Source organism: Cervus elaphus, chromosome 10 (genome assembly GCF_910594005.1).
Source record: "Cervus elaphus chromosome 10, mCerEla1.1, whole genome shotgun sequence".
NCBI lineage: Eukaryota > Metazoa > Chordata > Mammalia > Artiodactyla > Cervidae > Cervus > Cervus elaphus.
Genome location: NC_057824.1, coordinates 39139757 through 39157052, shown reverse-complemented (window position 1 = coordinate 39157052; position 17296 = coordinate 39139757). Strand labels below are relative to the sequence as shown.

General features: G+C 51.3%; 1 protein-coding gene across 7 annotated transcripts in view; it reads right to left on the bottom strand.

Annotated features, from left to right (window-relative positions):
- Positions 1-17296, bottom strand: part of LOC122701544 (katanin interacting protein) — a 228563-nt gene that overhangs the window by 54343 nt on the left and 156924 nt on the right. For all 7 annotated transcript variants that reach the window (XM_043914569.1, XM_043914575.1, XM_043914573.1 and 4 more), the window contains one exon: positions 15270-15407. In XM_043914569.1, the coding sequence (XP_043770504.1) occupies positions 15270-15407 (138 nt within the window). The remainder of the gene's footprint in view (positions 1-15269; positions 15408-17296) is intronic.

The following is a 17296-nucleotide window of genomic DNA, read 5'->3' as shown; positions in this document are numbered from 1 at the left end:
AATAAATAAATAAAATAAGAAGAAGCCTGGCTGAGTAGGGATAGAGAGGGGGGAGCAGGCTGAGGCAGGGTGTGACCGCCAGTGCTCACAGGACTGGACTGGTAGGAGTGAGAAGAAGGTTTGAAGCCAGAGGGAGGGGTGGGGGTCCTGGGGAACTGAGAGGTTCATGCCCCCTGCCTGATGGTGCTTAAATCTGCCAAAGTTCCAACACTCTCCAGACCAAACAAGCCATATCTGTAGGTGGATCTGACCCAAGCAACACCAGGGTGGGATCCTGGGTGGGGAACAGCATCTGGGGATGCTAAGTGTGAAACATGAAAGGCCACATGCATTGTCCCATGCTGTCCTTCAAACAACTCCCCAGGGTGGGCATTAGGGCCCATCTGACAGATGAAGAAACTGAGGCTTAGCCTTCCCTGAGGTCACACAGCTGGTGCACAGAGAGCCCCTCTTGCTGGCACCCCGATCTCCTACTGCCATCTCTCTCTGGGCCAAGCCAGATCTGGAGAAGGCTTCAGTCTCAGCTGTGCCTGCCTGGTCACTGGCAGAATCACCTGCTTTGGGTGCACTCTGAGCTCCTACTTCTACTTTTCAATTAGTCCTCATGGACCAAGTGTCTCACACTTCCATCCTGACTCCTCCTCTCTCCCCAGAGGCAATCGACGTGGGTGCTGGCAGGGGTGGGGGGCATGCCCACGCTCCTGTCCTTGCAGACGTTTCCTATGTATTTACGTACATATCTATGCAACCGTCACAGATCAAGTATGTGGTCGGAAGCCATCTGAAATACACTTCTGAGTCATGAGGAAGATGGGGTTGAGATTTTGCAGGTCTGTACTTGTCAGCATCCCCTCAGTGAAGCTCTGGATGAAGGGTGCCTTTGGGAATAAATCCAGGGGAAAATTCTCTTGCTGCTAAAGAACGAGCCAGCTTCCTCCTTCCGACCAGAGGGCTCTAGTCCTATTTCCTCCTTTGCCTCGGCTTCCAAGAATTCCAGGTGAAATTCCATCTTGCGGATGACCTTACCCTTGAGAATCATTTGTGTGCGTGTGTACTTGTTCCCTTGGTGCTCATATTTTCTTCCTCGTTTAACTAGAGTTACTGCTATGCCCTTTGTTGACGCTGCCTCAAACCCCTTTTACAATGCATTTTCAAAAGGACACTGAAACTCTGTGGCTGGCACGTGGTGGAGGGGAGCACTGTTCCTTGTCCAAAAAAGGGCTTTATCCTTCTTTCCAGCTGCCCAGAACCAATCATGTTGGGACTGTAATGCATTTGAACCCAACAATACTAATATCATTTTGATCTAAGTGATTGAATTGACTCAGTAAGGCCACGTTCCTCCTTGGCCCTGGGGTCGGATGACATGTCTCTTCCAATGAGCACACGAATTGCTCAGGGAAGATGGATGGCGGATCGGTTTCATCATGACAACAACCTGGGCAGAGGCGGGGGCTCTTGTGCTCACAACACACTTTGCCTAGAGACTAATACCTGGCCCTGGGCACAGGCAACAAAGCCTGAAGGAAATCATTTGGAGCAGAGCATTGGCTGGGCCCACCTGCTGGAGGCCAGGGAGGGTGCACTGCCAGGGTCCCCAACCTCTGGGATCTAACGTCTGATGATCTGAGGTGGAGCTGATGTTAATAATAATAGAAATAAAGTGCACAATAAATGTAATGTGTTTGAATCATCCTGAAACCTACCCCCACCCCCTGACCCCCGGTCCGTGGAAAAATTGTCTTCCAGGAGACTGGTCCCTGGTGCCAAAAAGGTTGGGAACTGCAGATTTAAAGCAAAACCTTCATTGGTATGGGTGACCGACTGGAGTCAAACTAGCTGTGTGCCGCTGGACCCCACCCGTGCACAGCCCGGGCAGCCCCCCAGCCTAGCTGTTCTGCCTCCTGCTGGGCGCCCGCATTGGCCCTGATGCGCGGGGAGAAGACGCACTTCCATCCTTCACTGCTCTCTTTGTCCCGGAGTGCTGGGTCCCGAATAGGAGGGGCCGAGGGGCTCTGGGCTGATTGGGAGGCTTTCTGGGGACGGGGGCCCCTGGGGAGTGAGCTGCTGCCGCCCAGAGAGCCATCGTGCAGGCTTCAGGACCCGGCTCAGGAGCTGACCCCTCTGGGAAGCCCCTGGCCCTCCCCATCTGCCCTGCCCACCTCCTCAGGTTGAGTCGAGGGTCCTCCTCTGGGCTCTCAGAGCTGAGTGTGCATGGGACCCCCGTGCCAACTACCTTGTTGCCCCATGTGCACACCTGTCCTTGCCCAGATGGAGGCCTTCAAGGATGGGGCAAGGGCCTATTGCTATCTACCTTAAGATCAGGCTCTGAGAACTAAATCTGCTCCCTCTTGGAGCACCTGAACTCAAATGCTTTATTGGGGATGAGACCTCAATGACCTTTCGTATGTCCCTCGGGAGGAAGGAGTGACTTGATGAAGATGGTGGGGCATGTAACATTTTACAAGCTACATATAACCTACTACATGCCAGGCTGGGAGCCAATGACTGACCCCCCAACATCACAGATGAGGAAGGACGGGGATGGGATGTGACAGACGGGGTCACTAACTGGAGTCCCAGTGCTGATCCTGGGCTGGTTCGGCCCATAGAGGAGTTAAATGTTCAGAACCAGCTGATGCTGTCCAAAAACTGAGAGCGTTCACATAACAATGTGCTTTTTGGCTTCTCTTAAAAATTTAGGCCATCTGGCAGGACGGGACCAGGGCAGGGATGGCTGCCCTAGGCAGGGCCTGGCTCACCAGGGACCACAGTGCCCCTGGATTGAAAGGCAGGGCCAGGTAGTGGGCACCAGACTGCCTGGGAGTCATGTGACCACCAGGAAGTTGTTCTGCGCCTCAGTTTCTCCGTCTGTGGGATAGAGCTGACCACCACAGTACCCATCTCACCGCAGTTGGGAATAAGTGAGCTGATATATGTAAAGTCCTTTGAATGCTGCCTGACACATAATACACGCTTGGAAGCTGGCATCACTGTCTTGTACCCAACCTACTGCCTGGGCCTCTATGCCCGCTGACACTCGTTGCTCAGGGTGGCTAGAGAGCCCTGCCCCCTAAGGCCAGGTGCAGTGACCCCCTGTTCCTGGTCCAGGTCGGCAGCAGGCAGGAGAACCCCACTCACTCCAGGGCGGGGCCTAGAATCACTCCCGCTAACTTAGGTCGATACTCCTTGAGTTGGGATTAATAGACACATATTACTATACAAGGGCTTCCCTGATAGCTCAGTTGGTAAAAGAATCTGCCTGCAATGCAGGAGACCCTGGTTCGATTCCTGGGTTGGGAAGATCTGCTGAAGAAGTGATAGGTTACCCACTCCAGTATTTTTGGGCTTCCCCTGTGGCTCAGCTGGAAAAGAATCCGCTTGCAAGGTGGGAGACCTGGGTTCGATCCCTGGGTTGGGAAGATCCCCTGGAGAAGGGAAACGCTACCCACTCCAGTATTCTGGCCTGGAGAATTCCATGGACTGTATAGCGCAGGGGGTCCCAAAGAGTCAAGACATGCCTTTCACTTTCACATAAAATAGATAACCAACAAGGACCTTCTGTTGGTTATGGGGAACGATACTCAATATTTTGTAATAACCTTTAAGGGGAAAGAATGTGAAAAGGAATCTATCTATCTATCTATCTATCTGTGTGTGTATGCGCACATATGTTTATATCCATATACATGTGTGTGTATTCAGTCACTCAGTCGTGTCCGACTCTTTGCAAACCCATGGACTCTAGCCCACCAGGCTCCTCTGTACATGAAAATTTCCAGGCTAGAATACTGGAGCGGATTGCCATTTCCTACTCCAGGGGATCTTCCGGAGCCAGCAACCAAACCCGTGTCTCTTGTGTCTCCTGCATTGGCAGGCAGATTCTTTACCACTAGTGCCACTTGGGAAGCCCATCTATATATACCCATACATACACACACACACACACACATATATGTTAATATATAACTGAATCACTTCGCTGTACACCTGAAATGAACACAATATTGTAAATCAACTATATTTTAATTAATAAAAAAAGATTCCCCTTGATCTGGTCTTAGGCCCCAGCTGGCAATTCTTGCAATTTTATCCAACCCAGCATGTACCACACGGGGGCCTTTCAGGATCCTGGCCTGTATGACACATAAAAGATGAAAGCGGGGCTCCTCTCCTTGAGGAGTTCACAAAAGCCTGAATAATTAGGGGTCACAGACTCAAATGCTTACCGTACCGCCAATGTGGGAGGGACGGGAACTGGGAACGCCCACCTACAAGTCTAGAGGCTTCAGGAGTCACTGGGCTCCAGCCGGCGGACACTACAGAGGTAATACTGCCAGTTCATCAGAAGCCAACTTTTCAATGTTGTCAAATGTTTCACAAGCTGTGCAACATCGTGAGGGCCAAATGGGACATGCCTGCAGGATAGATGTGGCCTGGGGCACCTATTTGTTTGGGACATGGAAGGCTCAGGAAACTGACAGATACCCTAGGGAAGCGTGAAATCTGGTGCCCAGAAGGGGCGGCTGAGACCACCGGCAGGGGTCTGGGGCAGGCTAGGGGTGTGCAGGAGGCTGGAGGGTGAAGACAGACTAAAGCAGAACTTTGAGGTTTCCAAAGACAGGGTTTGTTATAAGACTGGCTACGCATTCCAGGTGCTGGGCTGGGCAGGAGCAAAGTCACAGAGGAGAGAACAGTTCCCCGGGGACCAGAGGGGATGGAAGCTCCGTAAGGATGGAAGCACCAGAGAGCCCGTTTTGGGGTCTGAGAGTGGAGGACGCACATGTGTGCAGGGCCCACAGAAGCATGGCAAGTGGGAGAGGTGGTGTGGTGTCAGGACCACGGGGCCACTGTGTCAGGGACACACGTGAGAGTGATGGCGGCTGCGGCATCCTGACTCAGCTCCACCAAAGCTCCCGGGAGTGGATGTGACCTGATGCCACCAGATCATCTAGTTAAAAGTCCCTATTTTTCATGGAAACTCACCAATTTTTAAATGTTAGTAAAAAAAAAAAAAAAGCAGAGACATTACTTTACCAACAAAGGTCCATCCAGTCAAAGCTATGGTTTTTCCAGTCGTCAACTACAGATGTGAGAGTTGGACCATAAAGAAGGCTGAGCACCAAAGAATTGATGCTTTTGAGCTGTGGTGTTGGAGAAGGCTCTTGAGAGTCCCTTGGACAGCAAGGAGATCAAACCAGTCAATCCTAAAGGAAATCAATCCTGAAGATCCATTGGAAGGACTGATGCTGAAGCTGAAGCTCCAATCCTTTGACCACCTGATGCAAAGAACTGACTCATTGGAAAAGACCCTGATAATGGGAAAGATTGAAAACAGGAGGAGAAGGGGATGACAAGAGGATGAGCTGGTTGGATGGCATGACCAACTCGATGGACATGAGTTTCAAGTAAGCGCTGGGAGTTGGTGATGGACAGGGAAGCCTGACATGCTGCAGTCCATGGGGTTGCAGAGAGTCAGAGATGACTGAGCAACTGAACTGAACTGAATTGATTCAAAGAACTTTGGGGACTTCCCTGGTGGTCCTGTGGGCTTCTCTGATAGCTCAGTTGGTAAAGAATCCACCTGCAATGCAAGAGACCCCAGTTTGATTCCTAGGTTGGGAAGATCTCCTGGAGAAGGGAAAGGCTACCCACTCCAGTATTGTGGCCTGGAGAATTCCGTGGACTGTCCATGGGGTCACAAAGAATCAGATATGACTGAGGGACTTTCACTTTCACTGATGGTCCTGTGGTTGAGAGTCTGCCTTCCAATGCAGGGTATGTGGGTTCAATCCCTGGTTGGGGAACTAAGATCCCACATGCTGCAGGGCAACTAAGCCTGCACACTACAACTGGAGAGAAGCCCGAGCGCCTAAACTCAGACTCAGTGCATCTAAATAAATAAATAACACACACACACACACACACACACACACACACACAAAACCCCAAAGAACTTTGAAAACACAGTGTGAGCCAGCTTCAGTCTGTGAGCTGCCTTCGGTCCACTGGGGCACAGCCTCTTCCCAGCATGTCCGGGGCAGCACCTGCTGGCCAGGGACTGTGGTCACTCCCCTGAGGCGTTCTGCAGCGGCGAGGCCCTTAGCTCATCCCCCACCACTGTCCTGGCCCCACTGAACTGTGGTTTGCAGGGGTCCCCCTGGGCCCACCTGCCTGGACAAGAGCTCACGGGGGCAGACAGCATGTCTGATTCCTGGCCCCAGCACAACGTCTGAGTGTGGGGCGATCGATATGGCTCTGCTGATGAGTCAGAGGGACTGAGCATATGAGTGAGCTGAGCAGGAGATGGAGGAGACAGCAGGCAGCAGGGGAAGCAGGAGCTGGACTTGGAAGGAGGCAGGTTCGGGCGGTGGAAACGGTAGGATCTAGAGATGACTGGCAGGGAGAGGCAAGAGGGGAGTGGAGGATTCAAAGGTGGGAGTCAAGTGCTGCTGCAGACAGCAAAAGGAAGCAGAGCGTGGAGTGGGGCTGAGGGGTCTGGGGTTGGGGTACCAAAGCTAGGACTTCGGTACGTGGCCAGGCAGAAATGCCAAAGAAAAGCATCCGGCAGCCAGGAGAGAAGCTTAGTTCAGAAATGAAGCCTTGGGGTAGGTTTAGATTTGGGAGCTGATGAATACATTCACCAGCAGGTGACTTCCACGTTCTTAGAGGAAAAGAAAAGGACCTAGTCTGGGTCTCATTTTCTACTTTCCCTGGTGATTTTTCCCTTCTTGGCCAGCACCCCAATTTTTCATTGGGAATCCACCCTTCCCTTGACCTTACTTCATGTGGATAATGTGGGCCTCGCTCCAAGACGTAGCCCATGCCTGGCCAGTGGGCCCTAGACCTGGGGCTTTCTGCAAGGACTGCTGAAATCAAGAGCGACATCAATGGGGACCACCACGTGGAACCCGAGAATGATGCCAACACAGAGGGAGGAGATTCCTGATGGCATCATGTGAACTCCTGGATCCTGCCATGCCCGAAGGCAGCCAACTCATATTTTCCTGTAACATGGGCCAAAGAACACTTTTTTTGTCCTTAAGCTGGATTTAATTGGGTTTTCTTGTCCTTTGTTACCAAAAGAATCCTGGCTGACAACAGTAGTGTTGGGACTGAGAATTTTAATCAACAGATTCAGCTACTAACTCAGTCTTGGCCAAGGCAGGCAGGAGTGGGGAGAGGAGACATCTACCCTCTAGGGGGTCTGGGATTTGTCTTGCTGTCCTAGGCTGGCCCCTGCACATGGGTGAGCAGCCCTCCCTGCTTAGACATCTGTCTGGTCCCAGAAGCAGCTCGTCCCCTGGTCTATGCAGTGCAGAGATACAGGCCTCAGCTTCTACCCTTGTTCTGATCTGTGTTCTCATTCCTGCTGGGAGTACAATTTGCCTCTGAATTCCAACCTTCTGGTTGGAGCCTGAACACCTTGTGGGGCCCCCTCTCTCAAGGTGGAATTCTCTGCTCACTTCTCTGTCCTCTGCTGGCTGGGGGCTTGCTTCAAACCTGAGCCTCCTGGACCTCTCAAGGTGACCATGCCTTACCTTCCCAAGCATGGACTCTGCACACAGACTTCAGAGGCTGCAGCCCACCCACCAGACAACACCCTCTAGCAACTGACAGTGGCCCAGAACAAGGCCAAGGTCAACACCTAAGGAAGGCTTTTGTGCATCTGGGTCAGTGCCCTTCCTTCCAGCCACCCTACTAAGATGCCATCATGGTACCCAAGGGCTTCCCAGGTGGCACTAGTGGTAAAGAACCCGCCTGCCAATGCAGGAGACTTAAGAGATGCAGGTTCAATCCCTGGGTTAGGAAGATTCCCTGGAGAAGGGCATGGCAACCCGCTCCCGTATTCTTGCCTGAAGAATCCCATGGGCAGAGGAGTCTGGTGGGTTACAGTCCATGGGGTGGCAAAGAGTCAGACATGATGAAGTGACTTAGTACGCATACCCACACATGCTCGCCAGGCCCGAGGGTGCTCCTCAGGCCAGAGGTTCCCAGACTCTATCATGTGGTGGAGCCATCAGGCTACATTGACTTAGTTGCCCAAATGAAGGTCACATCTTTGACTTCAAAGCCATTGCCATGTTTGGCCTTGGTTTGTATCCTGACCCAAACAAATCAACTGCAGGGACTTCCTTGGTGTCCAGTGGTTAAGACTCCACTCTTCTACTGCCCTGGTGGCTCAGATGGTAAAGAATCCGCCTGCAATGCAGGAGATCTGGGTTCGATACCTGAGTTAGGAAGATCCCCTAGAGAAGAGAACGGCTACCAACTCCAGTATTCTTCCCTGGAGAATACCATGGACAGAGGAACCTGACAGGCTATAGTCCTTGAGGTTGAAAAGGGTCAGACACACCTGAGCAACTAAGACTCTTCCACTGCAGGGGCTGAGGGTTTGATCCCTGGTCACGGAACTAAGATCCTGCATGCCACATGGTGTGGCCAAACAAATTAACTATTAAAATTTAGGCAATTAGGGATATTTGAATGTGGACTGGGTACTGAAGCATAATAATGAATGATTGTCAGGTATGATAGCAGCATCGGGATGATATAAAAACAAACTTCCTATCTGTTAGAGATGCATGCAAAAAATTATAAGTGAAACGATATGATACCTACAATTTCTTTTTAAATGTTAGGGGAAGAGATGAAACAAAAATGGCAGAATGTAGATAACTATTGAAGCTGGAGAAGGGTACATAGGTCATTATTGAACTAATCTCTTCACCTGCATTCATTTGAAAATCCATCCCTACCCCACCATATTGCCCTGGGATGAATTGAGTCTACCCATGGTGCATTCCAGAAGCACTGGGGCCCTCATCCAAGCCACCAAGATAGACTGTGGAGACCCCAAAGAGCCTCTTCTTGGGGCTCCCCCTTCCCTCAGACCCCTTCTCCAAAAAGCAGCCAGAGTGACCTTTTAAATTCCTCAATCAGATTGTGTCACCCTTTGCCCCAAACCCTCCCATAATGATACCAAGAGCTGATCTTTGTAGAGTTCACAAAGGCCAGGAATCATTATGAGCACTTCATATGTATTAACTGAACAATAATCATCCCCATTTTACAGATGAGGAAACTGAGTCAGAGGGTCACAGAGTAACACTCCCAAGGTCACACAGCTAGGAAGAGGAGGAGCCAGGGTTTGCCCCAGCTGAGCTGGCTCTGACCATCTCCCTATTCTGCCTTCAAACCAGTGAGGTCCACATGACCTGGTTCCCACCCACCGCTGGGACCTCCCCTTACACTCTCCTTTGTTCACCAGCTCAGCCCCTGCCTAAACGGGATGCTCCTGCCTCAGAGCCTTTATTCTTGCTATGCCCCCGCCAAGAATTCTCTTCCCACTTACGTCCCCACGGCTACTCCTTCTCAACATTCAGGTCAGGGATGCCTTTGATCACCTGTCCAGGGCAGCCCTGCTTCATTCTCCCCTGGTCCCTCTCCGGTTGCCAGATGTTATCATCTTCAGAACACTTAGCATTACCGGAAATGACACTAGTCATCTGTGCCCTTGTTTTTTGTTCCCTTCCTCATGAGAAGGGAGAGGACTGTATGAACAGGGCCTTGTCTATTTGTTCAACATGGCTCCCTGAGCACCAGGACTTGTGTGGTCCAAAACATGGTCACCAGCCACATGTGGACAATTACATTAATATTAAAATGAAATATATTGTAAAATGTTGGTCTGTCAGTTATAGGAGCCACAATTCAAGGTCTCAGTGGCCACCTGGGGCTGAGAACTTGAATTGTTCTCACTGGACAGGGCAGAGAGAACACGTTAATATCATCGCAGAAAGTTCTATTGGGCAGCACTGGCCTGGTTGACCATGACGAGTCACAAAAATATACCACTGGGTAAATCTAACATTCACTCACTCATTCATTCATTCAAAAGCTATTTCATTAGCACCATTTCCACATATAACATATACCACTGGGTCCTGCTTCACTTGCTGATGTGACAAGGCTGGAGGGAGAACCTGTGTAGTGATGCTGTTGGCAAAAATAGTGATGACTTGCCTGTTTTTACTCAAGGGTGGTACCACATAGCAGATTAATATGCTTGTTATTAATATAAAAGAAAACAGATGGACTGTGGGGAACGGCTGAAAGTCCACTTTTTGGATGAGTTATGACATCCTAGGAGAGACTATTGATTCTTTTCTCCTAGCAGATGTTGCTCTGCAGGGGAAGCCGTGCTGAGAAAAACCACAGGAAAACCCACAGACCCCATCTTCCTGTCCCACCTCGGCCCCTTACTCCTCACTAGCGGGGCCAGTCATTTAATCTCGGGAAGCATCACAAAATGTGACAAACCTATTATCACATTCTCTTCCTGAGCCCAAGACAAACATCACTGATCAATCACATGCACTAATCAATCCTGGATGCACCAGGAGGAAGGTTCCAGATCCTTCTCAAGACAGCACTCCAGGCAGCCACTTCCAAGCAGAGCTGGCAAAAGAAATGCCAGTCTATCTGCTCCCTGGGATCTCTTTATTCTAAGTCCCAGCTTCTTCATCTACAAGGTGGGGCCTGACAACATCCACTTGTAGGATGGGTAGGAGGTTAATTGAGATGATGCATTTCATCATCAGGCATCAAATGTTTACGGAGCAGGCTTCCCTGGTGGCTCAGTGGTAAAGAATCCACATGTCAATACAGGAGACATGGGTTCGATCTCTGATCCAGGAAGATCTGACATGCTGTGGAGAAACTAAGCCCCGAGCACCACAACTACTGAGCCTGTGCTCTAAGAACCCGGGAGCCACAACTACTGAAACCCAGGAGCCTCAGGGCCCGTGCTCCGCATCAAGAGAAGCCACTGCACTGAGAAGCCCGTGCACCCCAACTAGAGAGGAGCCCCCGCTCGCTGCAACTAGAGAAAACCTGCGCAGCAACGAGGACCCAGCAGAGTCAAAAATCAATCAATCAATCAATCAATCAAATTATTTAAGAAAAAAATGTTCATGGAGCCCCTACTCGGGGCCTCACGCCTGCCCGATGCGCGCTGTGCTGGCTAAAACGGCAGCCGTGATGAACACCCACATCTGCCGGCCGCCCTGTGCGGCTGCGTGAACTGATGCTGGCTTCCGAGTCCTTACCCCGCCTGGAAGTCCTCTCCTCCGGGTCGGCTCCGAATCCCCGCATTACCTAACGAGGGTGAAGGAGCCCATCCAAGTTGGCCCGAGGATTTAAACAGGCAGCAGATCTCCCAATAAGAGACTCCCATTCTTCCAGCACCTTCTTTTCTTATGCTCTAAATAAGCCTCGGTTGGATTAGTGCCTCACATTGAACTTTGCTTCCTCAGATTCCCAGACACAAAACACCCGTCTTAACAAGCCGTGTCTACCGGGTTGAGCTATATTTCCTATAAACTCTCATTTTATCTCCTCTAAAACACACAGTAATAGCATTCTCTGGAGAATATTAAATCAAACCAACCTGCAGCTGCATTTGTTTGCGCTTTTTGCCCCTGGAAAATGCTGGCAACAGATGGGTGTGCGTTATGTAAGTGGTGGCCCTGCCGGGGCCTGCGGTCCTGCACGCGCTCCTCTGTGTCGGAACACCCGGAGTCTCTGATCCCCGCAGCCGCCGCCCCCCGGAGCGCCCGCCACAAGGCCCTGACGTCCTGGCCCTCTTTTCTATTCTCGGCACACAGGGAAGGCCGAGTGCAGGTTAAAGAAGAAAGGCAGGCTGCGGCCAAAAGAGATGAAGCTTATCTCCTTTGTAATCCAGCACAGAAAAATCCGCTTTTCTTGGCCTGAGCTGTATGGTCAATGACAGGGCCAGGCTACAGGGCCCTGGCTTGGGCAGTCAGTGCTGTTTCATTACTCATTCCAGAAGATGCTGATGACCGCCTGCCAGGAAGGGCTGGGTGGACTGGAGGACCCGGCCTGAGATGCTGGGAGCCCACTACTTGGGGCTGGGGCTCCATCCCGGGCCTGGAGGACAGCCCCCTACACATCCTGGGTCAAAGCTGGCCAAGGAGGTGGGGAGGGGAGCCTGATATGCCCACAGGAACCTCCTCACTTATCCAGTGGTTTGGACTGTTTCTCAAATTTAAACTTTAGGCATTTGTTTTTTTTAAAAAACCATAAATCAGAGAAAACTTTTTGTTACTTCACTGAGGGGGTGTCGTGTGTCAACAGAGCTGGCTGGGACACTGTCTGCCACATTAGCATCTAGATCCCCAGAGCCTAGCAGATGTTTATCTGGGAGCTGGAGGGATGGCTCAAGGGAGATGCGGGTTCCAGCCCTGGATCGAAAAGATCGCCTGGAGGATGAAATGGCAACCCACTCCAGTATTCTTGCCTGGAAAATCCCATAGACAGAGGAGCCTGGTGGGGCTAGTCCATGGGGTCACAAAGAGTCAGACACAACTGAAGTGACAGCACACGTCACTGTGGCTGGGTGAGGGGTGGGTGGAGAACCAGCAGGAAGGGGTGCAGGAGGGGAGGAGAGGACGGGAAGGAGGGATGGGGCACGGGGTCTCCTGGTTGGCTTCTAACCTGCAGTACGACCTGGGGAAGGCATCCTAACCTCTTCTGCTCTAGGTCACTCGTCTGGATCTCAAGGAGGATGAGACAACTGCTTACGGGCTCTTAGGGGAATGAACTCATTCATTCATTAGACAGCCATGTTTTTCTACTTGGAATAGAACAGGCCCTGCTCCCAAGAGGCCCATGGAGTGATGGGGGAGGCAGGTGTGTATCCTGATCTAAGGGTGGTGGAACTAGTTCATGTGGTACAGAAGTGCACGAGAGTTGGGGGTCAGGTGAGCACCCTGGAGAAAGCGATGCCTGGGTCTTCCAGGAATATGAGGCATAGACAGCATCTGGAGTTGAGTGAGACAGGAGGGCCGGGGACTAAATTTGTACCTACAAGGGTGGAGAGCTCTGAGAGCAGCTGGCACTCTGGAGGGGGGCGTGAGCAAGGGGCGGGTAATGAGAGAGAGGCAGGCCTGACACACAGGGATTAGGGGGCCCTGATGTCACACTCAGAGGTCTGACCTGGATTCTATGGATCAAGGGAAGCCTTTGAAGTTTGAGCATTGGGAGGACTGATGCTGAATCCTTTGGCCACCTGATGCAAAGAACTGACTCCTTGGAAAAGACCCTGATGCTGGGAAAGATCAAAGGCAGGAGGAGAAGGGGACGACAGAGGATGACATGGTTGGATGTCATCACTGACTCGATAGACATGAGTTTGAGCAAGCTCCAGGAATTGGTGATGGACAGGGAAGGTTGATGTGCTACAGTTCATGGGGTCGCAAAGAGTCGGACACTACTGAGCAACTGAACTGACTGACCTTGAGGGTTTGAAACCATAGTCATGATCAGACCTCCCAGGGGCTACTGGAGACAAACCAGAGGCCTGGGCCTGGGATCAGGGGGAGCAGTTAGGAGGTCATACTTTTCCACACCTCTTTTCGCCCAAGCATCTCCCTCCACCTGCAGATGCTTTCCCTTTTCTGCCTGGCTCAGGGCTTCTCTTCCCACTAGAACTCAGGTGTGCTCTCCCTTCATACCTTCCCTGACCTCTTCCAGCTCGAGGTGGACACTTTCCTCCAGGCTCCAGAGGGTGCAATCAGGGAACAGCCAGCTCTGGCTCAAAGATGAATTTGGTTTGAACTGTATGGTGGTTTGGTCTTCCCAGGTAGCACAGTAGTAGAGAATCTGCCTGCCAATGCAGGAGACTCAGATTTGATCCCTGGGTCGGGAAGATCTCCTGGAGAAGGAAATGCAACCCACTCCAGTATTCTTGTCTGGAAAATCCCATGGACAGAGGAGCCCAGTGGTCGCAAAGAGCTGGACACGACTGAGCACGCACAGATATGGTGGTTTCAGAAATTAAGTTAGCTACTGACATTTGCAAAACAAACTAGCTCAACTCAGATTTCCAGCTCCCCGGGAATGTTCAGAAGATCTAGCAGCACTGGCTGGCATTGCTCCATAGCAAACACTAGTTAAAACTGAAAAACGGCCTGCCGTTTAACTGGGCCATGCGTTGGCCAGTCTGCTGCACTCCCCACCAGGCCCCAGTGTCTCCCTAACAAGACTGAGGCTGAGAATTGGTTCCCATTTATCATCTTGCTTGTTCTATCGATTCCCTTATAGCCACTTATAAAGGAAAGTAGAATAGTTCATGCCCCCTTTTCTAGCAAAAGAAGGGAAACCAAGTCCTGTCCCTCCTCACTGACTGAGTTCCCTGCAGAGTCCCTGAGGTTTCTGTTTGAAACCCATGGCACTCTGGGTTCAGCTTGATCAAGGTCTTCATCACACTGTCTCATTCATCTGCATCACTTGTCTGCCAGCTCTCAGACAACGGATACCCCAAGGCGTAGATTGTATCTTTATATCAGTGTCTTCAGAATCGATCATGAAACCTGATGGTACCTAGGATGTGCTCAAGAACCAGTATTCAGTGAAGGAATAAATGCAAATGAATACGTGGAAGATAGCTTAGAGAAAGCAAGAATGAGGACCTGGGTGTGAGTAGTGGTGTGACGGTAGGAAGAAGGGGAGGGGTTCTGAAATCAGAGAGGCCAAAGGGCACAGACATTAAGAGCCTGGCTGTTTGGAGTGGGGTGCACACACCAGGAGCACTGTACACCTCAGAACTGGCTGCACACACAGAATCCTGGGCCCGCCCTGGACTCGCTGGATTGTTGTTTTTCAGTCACTAAGTCGTGTCCGACTCTTTGTGACCCCGTGGGCTGTAGCACACCAGGCCTCCCTTTCCCTCCCCGTCTCTCGGACTTCGCCCAAGTTCATGTCCACTGAATCAGTGATGCCATCCAACCCTCTCATTAGGACCTGTATTTAATCAAGATCCCAAGCGAGTCATTGTGGATTATGGTTTGAGAAGCGCTGGCAAAGCAAATGGGCCTGGAGTCCAGTTGCAGGGGTCCAGATTCTCACTGTGACACTCACTGGCTGTGTGACTTGGGCCACGTGACACAATCTCTCTATATGTCTGTTTCGGTATCTGTTAAATCGGAGCCTCAGTTCATGTTTCTCCAGTTCCCCCAGAGGGTGACCTGGTTCCACTTCCCCAGCCTTCAGCAGAGGCTCTGCTCCTGGGGGGCTCTGACAGTGCGAAGTGAAAATCCCCAGCAGGTGCCGGCTACACCAGGGAGGAAGGGCAGTGGGGCTACTTGATCCTCATTTTGCAGCTTGGGGAATGAATCCCGTTATGGAAAACACTACGTGCTGCCACCAGTCAAATGCTCGGTGAGGAACCGGAGCCTGTTACTTACGCCGTCAGCCGTCCAGTAATTCCAAACCTTGATCTTGGTTAGACCAAAGTCACGCAGCTGTCCTGTGTTGCGGATGACAAAAAAGAGCTGGAGCGGCGGGTGGAAGGGGCACATCCACAGGGAAGGGTCTTTCTTGCCCTGAAATGGCAGCAAGAGAAGGACATTGTTATGGTTAGCACATTTCTGCCTTACCCCACAGTAATCTTCCCAGTTTTGGCTCAGTCTGTAAAGAATCTGCCTGCGATGCAGGAGACGTGGGTTCAATCAGGAAGATCCCCTGAAGAAGGAAATGGCAACCCACTCCAGTATTCTTGCCTGGGAAATCCCCTGGATACAGGAGCCTGGCGGGCTACAGTTCATGGGGTCGAAAAAGAGTCCGGGACGCTCTGAGCAACTAAACCACCACCACCACCCACAGTAAATGAGCAGTGACTATGGAAACCAGGGAAGGATAAGGGTGGGAAGCCAGCCGCCTCCTGGACATCATCCCAGGTGGGGTCTTAGATCTCACCCCATCTGGATCGCTCTTGGGAGCAGGCTACTGACCCTCAACCCCGTCCCCGGTACAAAGCCACCACAGGGGCCCCTCGGCCCTGCCAACCAGACTGAATTTAAATTGCAGCGGGCTTTATTTTAATCAACCTAATCGGCTTTGCGGGGAGAGAGACCGGAGGGAGAAGGACGGGAAAAGAGCCACGACTTGCGCTTGTTTGATTAACCTGGCAAACAGAGCCTTTGATTTTCTTTTGTAAAACCCTGTAGAATTTTAAAAATGTAAAAATAGAAAAGAAAGGACCTGGCTCAGGCGTCTGTTGGGACGGGGCCATGGCACTGAGCCTTGGGATTTATTCTGTTCCCTTCAGGGTTTCCAAGCCTCGGGACCCCCGTGTGCAGTTTCCGCCTGCCGGAGAAGCTGCCAAGGCCACTCTCAAGGCCAAAGAGGCAGAGGAGCAGGGCAGTCTTGCTGGCATTTTCATTCACACCAACAAGATTTCGTATCATGAGCGCTTGAGACGGAGATGGAAAAGGAGAAACGGGGGTGGGGAGGGGACTTCTCTCAGCTCTGGCTGCCTCCCCTCGTCTCTTTGGGCACCTCTTCTGCTCTCTGTCTGGACAAAACTCACAGCTGCTCCCCAACATCTCCACACTGGCTCGGTCTCTGCGCCTTCGTACAGGCTGGGCTTCGGCGTGCAATACTCTCCTGGCCTGGGACTTCCCTGGTGGTCCAGTGGTTGAGAATCCGCCCGCCAATGCAGGGGACACGGGTTCTATCCCTGGTCCGGGAAGATCCCACGTGCTGCAGAGCAACTAAGCCTGTGTGCCACAATAGAGAGTTGCATCTGCTGGTTGCAACTAGAGAAAGCCCGTGCACAGCAACATTAAGACTCAGGGCAGCCAAAAATAAACATAGATTAAAACACACACACACACACACACTCTTCTGTCCTTCTCACCCTGGGAAATTCAGCTCAAGTGTGTTGTCGCCCCCACGGTCACCTTTTCCCTTGACACAATCACTCCCCCATCTAGGTGCCCACGGCTCCTCAATATGCCTGTGGGTGTCATTTACTCAGTGCCCCATGATTCCCTGTCTTCATGTCTGTGTCACACCCCCCTAACACACACACACACACACACTCACACTCAGCTTCAAGCTCTTCTCATTCATTCCAAAACCTTCAGCATTCAGCACAGTTCCTTGGCACCTGGGAAATGACAACAAAAATCTTTGAATCGAACTTTTGGAACAACAGTTGAATAAAGAAATGACTGAATACATAAAATTCACCTGCTAATATCTGTCCTCTCATGGAAACTTTATTTTTCTTTCTTTGGATGTGCCGCAGGGCCTGTGGGAACTTAGTTCCCCAACCAAGGACTGAAGCCACATCCCCTGTATTGGAAGCTCAGAGTCCTAACCCCTGGACCACCAGAGAAGCCCCTCACTGAAACTAAGCCCCTCACTGAGACTAAAACGATCTGGCCGGCAGAGCTGTTTTGTTTAGCTCACTAAGTGTTGTTGTTGT